This window comes from Euprymna scolopes, chromosome 15, assembly GCF_053919585.1.
Source record: "Euprymna scolopes isolate OS-2025 chromosome 15, ASM5391958v1, whole genome shotgun sequence".
NCBI lineage: Eukaryota > Metazoa > Mollusca > Cephalopoda > Sepiida > Sepiolidae > Euprymna > Euprymna scolopes.
In genome coordinates this window covers 100,301,868-100,314,653 of record NC_136496.1, presented here as the reverse complement: position 1 = coordinate 100,314,653, position 12,786 = coordinate 100,301,868, and the positions used below count along the sequence as shown (strand labels likewise).

Below are 12,786 nucleotides of genomic sequence, written 5' to 3'. Positions count from 1 at the left end.
GAATATTTTGATAAATTGTTTAAAAATATTTATTACATACTAGCAGGAGTTACGTAGAGACTTATACAAAAAAAAAACAAAAAAAAAAAACAACAATTCTCAAATAAATTGACCAAAAAAAAACTTTTACCAAAAATGCTTAACATTTATCTCCAATATAGAAAATATTAGTAAATAGAACAGAGGTAAAACAGGATCCTGAACAGAAGCGTGCGTTCTATCCAAACCATCATTAATGGACCTGAGGTTATCTCATCAGAATCAGACAAGGCCAAAACTATTTGCCAAGAACTTTGCAGCTAATTCTACCCTATGCGATGAAGGCCATCAGCTCTCCGTATTTCCTCCTATAACAGACAAAACGCTATGCAACAGACAAATATCTGTGCGTGAGGTCGCCAAGCTAATCAAGAACCTTGATTCTAGTAAAGCAACTGGCACTGACGGCATTCCAATTATAGTGTTGAAAAAGCTTCAACCAGAATTTGCCCCCATACTTACAAAATTGTTTAAGCGTTGCCTTAAGGAGAAGTGCTTTCCAACACCCTGGAAAACCTCATCAGTATGCCCTGTATTTAAGAATTCAGGTGATAAGTCATCTCCCTCTCAGTACAGACCAATAAGTCCTGTGTGTCATGAGTAAGTTGCTGGAATCCATATTAAATAGAGAAGTAGTCAACCACCTCAGTAGAAATAACCTTAGTGACACGCAATATGGTTTCAGTTTTGCTAGATCTACAGCAGATGTGCTAACGGTTATATCTCATAGGATTAGTGAATCTCTCGACAAAGGCTTCCTTTCCAGGCCAATTGCTCTTGACATATCAAAGGCCCTCGGTTAATGCATCTAAAACCAAGCTCCTATCTTTATATCAACGCTCTAATCACCATCTGGCATCAATTGAAATGGATGGCTCTCGTCTTGGGGAGGCTCCATGTTTTTACAAGCTTCTGGGTTTGATCTTTACTCCTGATCTGAAGTGGAACACGTACATCAAATATGTTGCCAAGGTTGCTGGGAAAATGGTGGGGTTCTACCGCTCCAGAAGATATCTCACTGTTGATGCAATTCTCTATCTATATAAAAGCGAAGTACGTCCAAGGATGGAGTATTGTTGCCATATCTGGGTTGGAGCTGCTAAAAACAGCCTATCCAGCCTTGACAGAGTACAAAAGACTTTGTGGCTTAGTTGGGGATGCCCTTTTCTCTTCCACACTCTTTATCCGTGCCTAAATCAAAACAGATTCCATGAACAAAGCTTTCACAGTGCTTGTCTATAAACGAGCCCAAAAAAACTTTTATAAGAAATATCTGTAAAAAAAAAATCTTTATAATAAACATACTTGTCACTGCATGAAGATGTTATATTCCAAAAATCACGTAAATCCATCAAGCATTTTTTTTTTTTTAAAAAGAAAATCAAATAGGAGACATTTTATTGACTTCACGCCGTCTTGTTTATGAATGATACATTGCTAGCGACACCTATTGGAAATGTTTGGAATATAAGATCATCAAGGGGCAGACAATCGACTTTCCACGCTCTAAAAAAAAAAAAAAAAAAAAAAAAAAAAACAAACAAACTTGGAAAATTAAGACATTTATAGGTTTTTGGGGACATTGAAACCGAAAATAATGCTCACAATTCCAACAAACGAGTAGTTTCCAAAATATGAAAAATTTTTTTGTAAATTGAGCACCAAAAACCTATGTCTTAATTTTCCAAGTTTTTTTTTTTTTCTAGAGCGTAGAAAGTCGATTGTCTGCCCCTTGCTGATCTTATATTCCAAACATTTCATGTGTTGCTAGCAGTGTATCATTCATAAACAAGATGGCGGGAAGTCATTCTTCGATAAAATGTCTCATAATATTTGATTTTCTTTAAAAAAAAAAAAAAAAGAAAACTACTTGATCGATTTACGTGATTTTTGGAATATAACATCTTCATCCAGTGATAAATACTACATAAAGATTTTTTTACAGATTTTTCTTGTAAAAAGTTTTTTTTTTGGCCCGTTTATAGACAAGCACCGCTATCTCTTAGAAGTGCACGCCTGTGGAACTCTCTTCTGTTTGCCTGTTTCCAATCTGACTACAACTTAGATATCTTCAAATCCAACATAAACAAATTCCTGATGAACCGCCCCCTTAAGACACTTTATCAAAACTCCAATACTAACGATTACTACGATACTATCCCATTGATTACTGTACACGCAATAACCCTTATCCCCGAGTGGCTTCCAGGCTTTGATAAGTGGGGACCTCTATGAAAAAAAAAAAAAAAAAAAAAAAAAAAGCTGGAGGTTATGGGAGTCCGAAGTTCAAATCCAGTTCATTCCACAAAAATCACTTAGGATGTTGGCAACCTTCACATACTATAAGTATCCGACGTCTTTCAAGAAATAATTCTGACTACAAAATATCAGCAAAACCAATGCCAACAATAGAATTGTTGAATTCATATAATATGATTAAAATAAGACAATAGAATAGTTAATTAACCATCAGACTTAGTTTTCCTAGTTCTGGTCAAGTAGATTAGAAAGCCATTTATCTTTTGTGAATGGAAAATTAATTTAACTATCAATCAGTGTGACAAATGAATCCACTTTATAAATATACAAACATTGATATATATGATATACTTTTACTGTGATAGAAAGCATGTTTCTTAGTTAAGATTCATTTTAACAAAATGACTGAAAAACAAATGTGAATTATGTTTTCAGTATTTTTAATATCAGAGAGGCGGTAGCACTCTCTATATAGGGATGGCCCGTACATGCCTATATACGCCTACAAAACAAAACTATCCAAATCTCAACTAAAATCAACTTATAAGTTTCAAAAAGCACATATTCTTACAGAGAAGCGTCTTACGAATCCAGCGAGTGTCAGAACGTCGGTTAAAATGTCAAAAGAGAGCAAAAAAAAGGGTACAAAAATGGCCAATTGTTCTTCTTTCTTCTTCTTCTTTCTTTTGAGACGATGTATCTCGGTGTACGCATCAATCAACTGCTCTTTACACGGAGAAGTGCAGTGACCCATCGCTTTTTAGCTAACTCCATAATTAAATAAGATTACGTGTAATAACAAGTTTTAAACACTATATACCCAATGTAGACAGACCACTTCGAACACAGAACTTCTCTCAAAAGGGACAGCTCCAAATAATACACCGGATGCTCACAGACGTTCCAGTTTGCCAGTGGCCTATATTTCTTGGACGCTGAATATTTGAGGTGAACGTTAAGGTTTTTTCTTTAAACAGTAACCCACCAGCGTTAATGACACCACGAAATCTTTATCTCAGTTGATCAAAATTGTTATAAGAGTAACCTATCAGCAAGTATGACGTCAAAAAACAATGTTATAAAAACAAATAATTCTTCAGATTTTGGACTGTAAAATATGTACAAAATGTCAATGCTGTGACCAGGATTCGAACCTAGGTTAGCACGGCCACAACGTGGGGTCCTAACCTCTAGACGATCATGGCTAACACTGGCATCTGTCGCTCTTGGCAGAAAGACACATGACTACTGTCAAACTATTGAAAAATAAGGAGGAAACTTGAAATTCTCACGCATGCGCAAAAGTACACTATAGCAACCATTGTTAAATGCAGCTGAATCTCTTCGCTCGCTAAGAAAAGTAGATCAGACCAGTTCTTCTAAGAACTCATCAAACGCCAAAGGAAATAAGTTAAATTAACCGCAAAAGAAACTGCAAGAAAGTCATCTTCTAAGAACTCACTGCAAGCTGACCAAAAAGAATCAAAATCCAAGCCATAGCCACAAAAATAACTAGATATTGTGGCTACTATACACAATCTACTAATAAAAACAAGTAAGTTTTCTAAAATAAACTACAATAAATTAACCAAGTAACCTCACACTGTCACTGATTAGGACTTCATATAAAGATAACTACACTATTGGTGTATATACCGTTCCACACTTTAACTATTGGTGACAGGGCAGTATCTCAATTCTACGAGAGTTGTCTTGCTATAAGATAAGTGATATTATAGTAAGATACACATAAGTGTTATATGTTTACATTTAATAAAAAATGCCAAAGTCAGCATGTAGTAAAAAAGCTCAGAGAAATATAGACTATGAAAAAAACAAAGTCAAGGTATTATCTGAGCAAAAAGAATACTATCAGAAAAATGCTGAAATAATAAAAATTAAGTATCATGCAAATCCTGAGGCAAAGAAGGCTGCCTCACATGCTGACTCAAAAGCACGGTATAACAGGGATCCCAAGGGGAAAAAAACTGCCTCACGTGCTCTTTATAACAAAGAACCAGAAAAAAAGAAGGCTGCTTCACGTGCTGACTCAAAAGCACGGTATAACAGGGATTCTGAGGAGAAAAAAGCTGCCTCACGTGCTCTTTATAACAAAGAACCAGAAAAAAAGAAGGCTGCCTCACGTGCTCTTTATAAGAAAGAACCAGAAAAAAGAAGGCTGCCTCACGTGCTGACTCAAAAGCACGGTATAACAGGGATCCCAAGGGGAAAAAAGCTGCCTCATGCACAAACTATTATAAATATAAATATCAAAAACTGCCAAATCTTTGCCAAAACGCCAAAGAATGAACCAACAAAAATTTAATAGTGAAGGTATGAACATTTTAGAACTTTATAATACTCTGACTGTTTTATCAGAGAGGCGGTAGCACTCTCTATGTAATATAGAACCGATGGAGGACCAAGAGGCAACTCCTAAGGCCCAAAACCCAAAGACCCAAAACCCAAAGACCTAAAACCCAGCAGGAAGCGACCTGCTACTAATGGAGGCGGCAATGAGCCGCCTCCTAAAAAAGACAATACTATCATGAATGTAAGTTTAATAATAAGACTGTAAGTAAAAATACTAATTAACAAGAATAAAAAAGCATTGGAAATGCAAAAGGATATAGGGATGGTATGCCAAAAAGTATACAAACAAGATAGCTATGAATGGCTAGGCACATGGAAATAGAATTGCATCCAAAGTATAGCCTTATAGCTTTTTACAACCGTAATGATGGCACGGAATGAAGATTGGAGAAAAGCTATAGGGCTATACTTTGGATGCAATTCTATTTCCATGTGCCTAGCCATTCATAGCTATCTTGTTTGTATACTTTTTGGCATACCATCCCTATATCCTTTTGCATTTCCAATGCTTTTTTATTCTTGTATATATAAGGTTAAGAAAGTTTTTGCAGAAATTTAATTTTGATTTCAGTTGATATATTTTCAAGTAAGTTTTCGATATAATACCTTTATTTCATATATTATTTTAAACAGTTTTTTATTTTTTTTTTTTTTTTACTCTAATCATTTAAATTACAAGCATTTTAAAACAATTGTCTCCTTTGCAGAACATTGAATACAAGATAGAAAAAAAAAGCAAATTCGTACAATTTTCTTATTTCAATTCAAGCTAGGCTGAAAAGCTGCTGAAACAGCTTCTCATACTAACGAAGCCTTTGGCCCAGGAACCACTACCGAGTCCACAACACAATGGTGGTTTTAGAAATTTTCTGGCAGCAATGAGTCTTGAAGATGTTGAGCGTAGCAGTTGGCAATTGAATGTTGACAACAATCAATTAAGAGCCTTAGTCGAAACCAATCTATATACAACAGTTTGAGAACTTGCGCCTGAATTAGATGTAACGTATACAATTTCCAACCACTTCAGATTGGAAAGACAAAAACCTTGCTGAAACAGTGTCTTACAAATTGAACAACCAAAAGAAGTGTTATGAAGTGTCATCTTCCTTTCTTTTATGCAACAAGAACTCGTTTCTCAACCGAATGGTGACACTAAAAAGTGGTTCCTTTACGACAACCTGCGATGCTCAGCTCGGTAGTTAGACACTGATGAAGCTCCATGACACTTCTCAAAGTCGAAGTTACACCAAAGGAAGGTCATGCCGATTGTTTGGTGGTCTGCGACCAATCTCCTCCATTACAGTATTTTGAATGCAGGCAAAACCATTACAGCGATGAAGTACTATCAACAAATGGATGAAATGCACTAAAAACTTCAACAACACCCAGTATTAGTCAACAGAAAAAGCCCAATTATCTCCAATGACGATGCCCGACCATCCATTGCTAAACTGATCCTGTAAAAGTTAAACAAATTAGGCTACGAAACTGCTTCATCTGCTATACTATTCATACCGTATAGTGCAACGAACTTCTAAGCTCCGACTGTCATTTGGGCGATCAGGTTTCGATCCTGGCTTGAGGTAGTTACTTGTCTAGTCGCACTGATGAGCTGTGAAACCGCAAAACAGTACTGCATGTGGATGACACACACACACACACACATATATATATATATATATATAAAATCCAGGTATGTTTATATTCACAAGATAAAATTCAATGAATCCTTGTGCTCAATAATCAAGAGTTGTTTGCTTTATCCATACAAACATTGGCTATATATTTGCAGATATGTTTTGAAGAAAGTTATAAAACAGCAACATCTCTTCAAGTCACTTTTCCTAAAGAGTGCTGAAATTTAAAATCAGCAAAATAACCTATATATATATATATATATATATTTATTATTGCTTTCACCAGATACTTTTTAATTTCTCCATGTTCATAATTAATGAAAGTTTTGTATTTGTGATCTTTGTTATTCCTTAAGGAGTGATCAACAGTAATGGCCTAATGATAATCCAGATATGTTTACATCCACAATGTAAAATCCAGGGAGTAACCAGCAGAGCTCTGATTTACAGTTTTGATTGAAACAGGTCTTGAAATATGTAGCCATAAAATGTTTTATACTCATGTGCATCTATATGTAAACATACACAAGTAAACAATTTAAATGGCCTACAAATGCAATTACATTTCAGTACTATTTTGTTGAGGCTAAAAAATGGTAAAGAAGAGAAGCTTAAGTCTGTGTTAAAATGTATATGTAAATATGATTATATGCAGTCATGTAAATCTGTGTGCATATGACCAACTTATGTGTGTGTGTGCTACTCAGGCCAGTAGAGTATGTATATATGTAAGTATTTTCCAAAGATTTTTTAATAGTTAATTGTGTTATATGTATGGCATATAAGAATGTGTACAATATATAATTGTGTGTGTGTGTGTTCTAGTATGTGTACATGGAGATATATTGTTACATGTGTGTTTGCTCTATTCCTTATATAAACATTGATAATTATATTGATATACAAGTTTTCAGGACAGAAAGAAGTATAAATAAATAAAAAGAGCGGTGGAAGTTAACTTGGCAAGTTCAAGGTAGAAAAAGTGACAGTTTTAACACTTTAGCCCTCCTCAACAAGGGCAGGTGACAGTCATTATCTGGGTTGTTACCGATTGAAGAATTTGATTCTGAAATATGAAATTTTGACTTTAGATAAATTGTTTTTGTTTTGTTTTTTTGTTTTTTTTTTACAATCTTTTAGTCCCGACAAAGTACTGAAATTTAATATAAAGTTTTACCCTCTATTGAGCAACTTCGGGAGGAGAAAAAAAAAAAAAAAGCATTACTAGTTTTAAGTTCACATCATCCATATATTTGAACTGTGTGTGTGTGTGTGTGAGAGCGAGAGAGAGAGATTCACAAATAACTGTATTACTTCTCTTTAATGTATCTAGACAGGTTTTGTGTTGCATGTTGAGATTAGCAGAGATTCAAAACCAGACCACTTGGTCAGCAATCTTAATCATACGCTATCATATTCACCACAAACGCAAATACATTATATATACATAGACTACACTAAGAATTTGGCCTGAAGAGGCTTGGTTGATTTTCAACTGTAACTCATCTTTATATGTGTAGCCAAAATATTTGTATAAATAAAATTTTTTCGTCCCTTGTTCAGGGAGATAGCAGACTAAAAATCACAAGATATCCTCTATACATGAATGCGTTTCAACTTTAATAAAATAGTCAATTTTAGAGTTACTATTCATAAGAAACAGTCTAGATACTCTGCATGAAAGTTTTAAATATCTTTTAGTGGCTAGGGATGAGAGTTTATCAATTAATACTGCCGAAAGTTAAATTAATCCAAGTATATTTTGATCATGCTGAAAATCTTAGTTTTTGATAGCCTTTCATTAAACATTAGGATTCATTTTAAAAAGCCATAAACAACTCAAAGCATTAACCTTCAACTATCTCAGACCTTTCTCAATAAACCATCCTGTTATATGATTTTATTTTGAGCCCCCCACCCCCACCCAATCAGAAATAAAATCCAAACTTATTTTGTTACTTCTTAGAAAGATTTTGGAGACTGAACTACTTACTCAAAGTTCCAAAACGTGTCCTCCGTCTGTTATCCAAAACCTGTGAAACTCTCTGCTCCTCGCGAGTTGACCGTTCACGGAGATTTCTGACATAATTCGAATGCAGTGGGTGACTAGGGCTGGCAGGATCTGTACTGTTGCTAAGAGCAGAGCCAAATCTCAGTTGAGCTTCAGTCGAATCCATGACAGTAATTAACCAATCCCAGGTGGGTTTCAAGTGACGATTCAAATAAAACTAGACAAAGAAAATAGACACAAAAATATTAGATTGAGGAGTCAAAAAGCAAAATTTAAGCATTAGATTCAAAGTCATGTTTAGACATGCATAATAGATACCTAAGTAGCTGATCCTAAACAAATGATGAATATTTTAAAAGAAGCAAATAAGCCTATATGCATCCTCCCCTCCACAAAAAATGTGAACAAGAAAAATACTTGGCCAATTTTTAGTTTTCTCTAAATTTAACATAAAATGGTCTCACTACTTGATTTTTTTTTTAAATCAATGTTTAGCCAGAATAATTTAATTAGCAATTGCTTGTTCAGAATTTGATGCTAGTAAAGTGATCCATCCATCCACCCACCCCCAAAATTGCTAACATTTTTGTTAAATTGATATAGCAATCTTAAAATTATTGAAAAATTAAATAATTTTCAAAGTTGAACATTTTACAGTAAGCTTTCAGACTCATTTAAAAATGAGTGTGCAACCAGCAGGAGCTAGTGTATACATGCACATTTTTAGTATTTTCACTATTTTATGGAAATTGGCTACAATTTTTGTTTTTATACATATAGAAACTTTCTCTTCAGTCCACACCCCCACAGCTTTAACAATCATTTGCCATACAATTAACTTCTGCAAATACCATCATTGCAATTTGAGAAATCCTATTCTATTAGGTTGTCCAGAAATTACCCCACCATTGTGCACATTTTTTAAGTGCTTTGAATGGTCCAGCAAGTATAAAATAGATTACATACACTTTTTGAATAAGGATCTGCTTTAAGATAGGATTGATTCCCTTTGACATGAATCAGTCCTGATAACTGGACAGACAAAAAGGAATTTTTTTTTAAAGGAAAAGAGATAAATTCTAGTTTGCAAAGTACAGCATTCATATCAGCAATTACAAAAAAAAAAAAAAAAAAAAAAAAAGAAAAAAGTGGCCAATTACTTTGTAGTGTAATAAACACTAAACTTTAAGAACTTATTAGAAAGTGTCTAGGCAAGTTATCACTCTTCAGTAATACAAAAGAGTGGGAAGGATGTTTAAAAGAAATGAAGGGAAAAGAATGAAATAGGCAGAAGAAAAGAAAGAAAAAAAACTGGCTTACCTGTTGGTCTAGAGCATCTTGTTCTGTCACTTCCAAAACCCTACGTAGATTTGGTGCCAAAGTATGATAATCTTGTAACATGGCCATTAAATCGGCAATTTGCCGTACAACAATCCCAAAAGCTCGTGCAAGTTGGCTGGCTGTTGTTGCCATGGTGACAACACATTCCTGGCTGGCACTGGTACTAGTCGTGACTGTGGGTGTACGACGGAATGTAGATGGGTCGATATAGATCAACCCACTACCACCTGCGCGAAGTAAAGTTCCTGAGAAACATCAAAATCAGGGAAGTGGCAAGAAAAATAAGAGCAGGGAAAAATGCAACCGACTGAGCAAGAGAACAGAAAGTGTGTGCGTGTGTGGGTTGGGGGGTGGGTTACAATATTTTAAAAAGGTACAGAACCTTCAAAACTAATCGTGAAAAGAAACATTTAATGTGTCAAATTATATTAACATTTTTAACCTATTAATAGGTAATACAACATTTGCTATTTTTTTGTCTTTTTAAATAATCATATCATGAAGTTCCTAAATAACAGTTCATCTTTTGAAAGTATTCTAAGAATACACCTTTATTTATACAAAAGAAAGGTTAAATTTATAATTCTTATTTTCACAATTCATCAAATTGTTTTAACTTTGCCATGACATTGTTGCTGCAAACTATGGAAGTGGAACAAACATTTTTTCTTGAAATAGCATTGCTAAAGTTCGATAGCAAGGAGAAATTCAAGATGATCAAAACCAATGCTGGGACAAGTAGACAAATACTTAGTTTACAGTTTTCTTTCTCCTCGAATAGTTGTCCTATCAATGCTAGAGAATCTAGTCTGCATTACTATTTCCTCGATAGCTAGGGAAGGTAGGAGAGATGAATTAATAAGTCCTCTTCCCATGTGTATACAGAAAAATGATTTTAGAGACATTTATCAGTCATAGCACACAGTATTCCCAAATGATCAACTATTTAAACATTAACTTTGATGATTCGACGAAAAGTGGTTTTCTATTGTGATAAAATGTTGAAATTATTTGTTATGAATCAACTTCTGCCAAGAGAGCAGAAAATAACTTTCAAAATAATCATACACAATATAGGCATATATAATCTTTCAGCATTAAATCATCAACAAAAGGGATTGATTGATAGGCAAAGTATAGTATGTTTTGATACTACAGTTTTTCTTTTTGTTCTTGATCAGTAAAAGGAAAAATCTTTCTCAACTGAGGTATTTGTCCCAATCCAGAATGCTCCCCCCGCCCTTTTTTTTGGAGGTGGGTATTCCCCAAATTAAAAATTAACCTTGTCCTCATGGAGTGAAAAATAAATAGAGAAATGCAATGAGTGAAAACTCATGTGAAGCTGACATTTAGCATGTTTTGGGTTCCCATAATAATGCTATATTTTTTAAGAATATTAGAGAGAGGTGTAATGGTGATGGTAGGGAGTATGGTATATTTATCAAAATTTGTAATCACCTTAAAATTAAAATAAGATTCCTATAATACAAAAGAAAAAGATGTGGGAGGAAGAGACAAAAATGAGGAGGTAAAGTCAGCATTTCACTCATTACCTGTAGTGGAAGTGTTGCCAGTGCTTGCTTGGGTACGATTGGCTGGCGGCTCTCTCTGGCGAATTGCCCACTGCATCGTCTGGGGAGCTTGAAGCGTGCGTTGACCATGGGAGCCTGCATTGCTGCGACGTTCCAATTGCTCATCTGGATAAGGCAATTCATCAGCGTCTGGTTCCTCACTCTCAGCTGCTTCACTTTCGTCGTCATCATCCTGATTAGATGACTCCCCTGAATCTTCAGAGAAATAAGCTAGGCTTCCTAAACCTTGAAGGTAGTGTGTGGCAAAGAGGAAATGAGGAAAAAAATGCATTATCACAAGACACGCATTATAAATTTTTTGTCAAATGAATTTGTATAAGAAACTCATTAACATTAAGCATTTTTTACAAAACAAACAAGTTAATCTTATTCACATATTTACAGCATTTCTTACAGACAACTGTACAAAACTCCTTGGACAACTCAAAGTGGAAGCCTATCAATGTGATAATGAACTTGAAAGGATAGATAGATTAGTTTGTAAATCAATTTCTAAAAGTCGTTCTATGCATACCAGCATATAATACATATTAGATAATTGAAAATTGAATTAAATGATAACTTTAAAATGTAATCTAAATGTTCAATTATAGACAACAAATAATTTTTTTTGGGAGGGGGGGGGGGGGCATTTGTTATTATTGTAAATGTTTTTAAATTAATCTCCACTCCAAAGAAACTTACTATTAAACAAAAGCAATAAAATATTTTTAAGTTATATAGCAGTATTCTGGCTCTCCATTGTAGCAAGTGATTGAAGCTCAGATTCAAAACCAGATTATTTGGTTGGCAGTTGGGACCTCTTACCAAAATGCTATTACACTCTAGTAGTAAAGGAAGTTATACTTTCAAAGGACTATGTGAGGTTAAAAAAAAATCTATATATATTAAAAAAATAAAATAAAAGAAATCTTATTTGATTTTTAAAATTGTCATATTTTTCTGTCATGCATTTTGTATCTCTATAAAAACTGTTTTTACCTGCATCTGAACCAGCTGTGGCTGCTGTAACTGCACTTCGCTGAATACTGGCATTATCCTGATTGCTGTGGCTACTCTCACTGTCACTTTCAGACTCTGCAAGCAAGTCCAAATCCATGTCACTCTCTCCACCAGCTGAATAAGATTTAAAAAAAAAAAAAAATGCTTAGAATTAAAAAAAAAAAAAAAAGTTTCAGAATTTTTCTAACAAAGTTTGATAATTTACACTATTGAGACTACTATTCTCAGTTATTTTTAAAACATTTCAGCCAATGTATCATCCAACATGCTTCAGGCGCATCTTTTTGAACTTAGAAATCTTTATGTGGAACTCTGGAACTTCTACAAAATTTAACTTAATTCATTATTTAATTCACATGGATAGATATTGCTCTGGTTCCGATAGAAGTGTTAATTGCATCATTTTCAGTTATTGCTGATCTTCTCACTTTACTTTAACTAGGAGGCATATTTCACCTTTGTCTATTTTTCTACATGGAATGGAATATACTGTTTTGAGTCATGTTTTGTGTTGGACACTTGAGTGATGAAA

At 34.3% G+C, this 12,786-nt stretch overlaps 1 protein-coding gene across 8 annotated transcripts in view; it reads right to left on the bottom strand.

Annotated features, from left to right (window-relative positions):
• Window positions 1–12,786, bottom strand: part of LOC145294035 (E3 ubiquitin-protein ligase UBR5-like) — a 177,599-nt gene that overhangs the window by 30,924 nt on the left and 133,889 nt on the right. For 5 of the 8 annotated variants that reach the window (XM_080141018.1, XM_080141016.1, XM_080141017.1 and 2 more), the window contains 4 exons: window positions 12,234–12,368; window positions 11,214–11,477; window positions 9,640–9,905; window positions 8,302–8,536 (listed from right to left, as the gene is read on the bottom strand). In XM_080141018.1, coding sequence (XP_079997144.1) covers window positions 8,302–8,536; window positions 9,640–9,905; window positions 11,214–11,477; window positions 12,234–12,368 — 900 coding nt within the window. The remainder of the gene's footprint in view (window positions 1–8,301; window positions 8,537–9,639; window positions 9,906–11,213; window positions 11,478–12,233; window positions 12,369–12,786) is intronic. The other 3 variants (XM_080141022.1, XM_080141023.1, XM_080141019.1) reach the window with 1 other exon arrangement.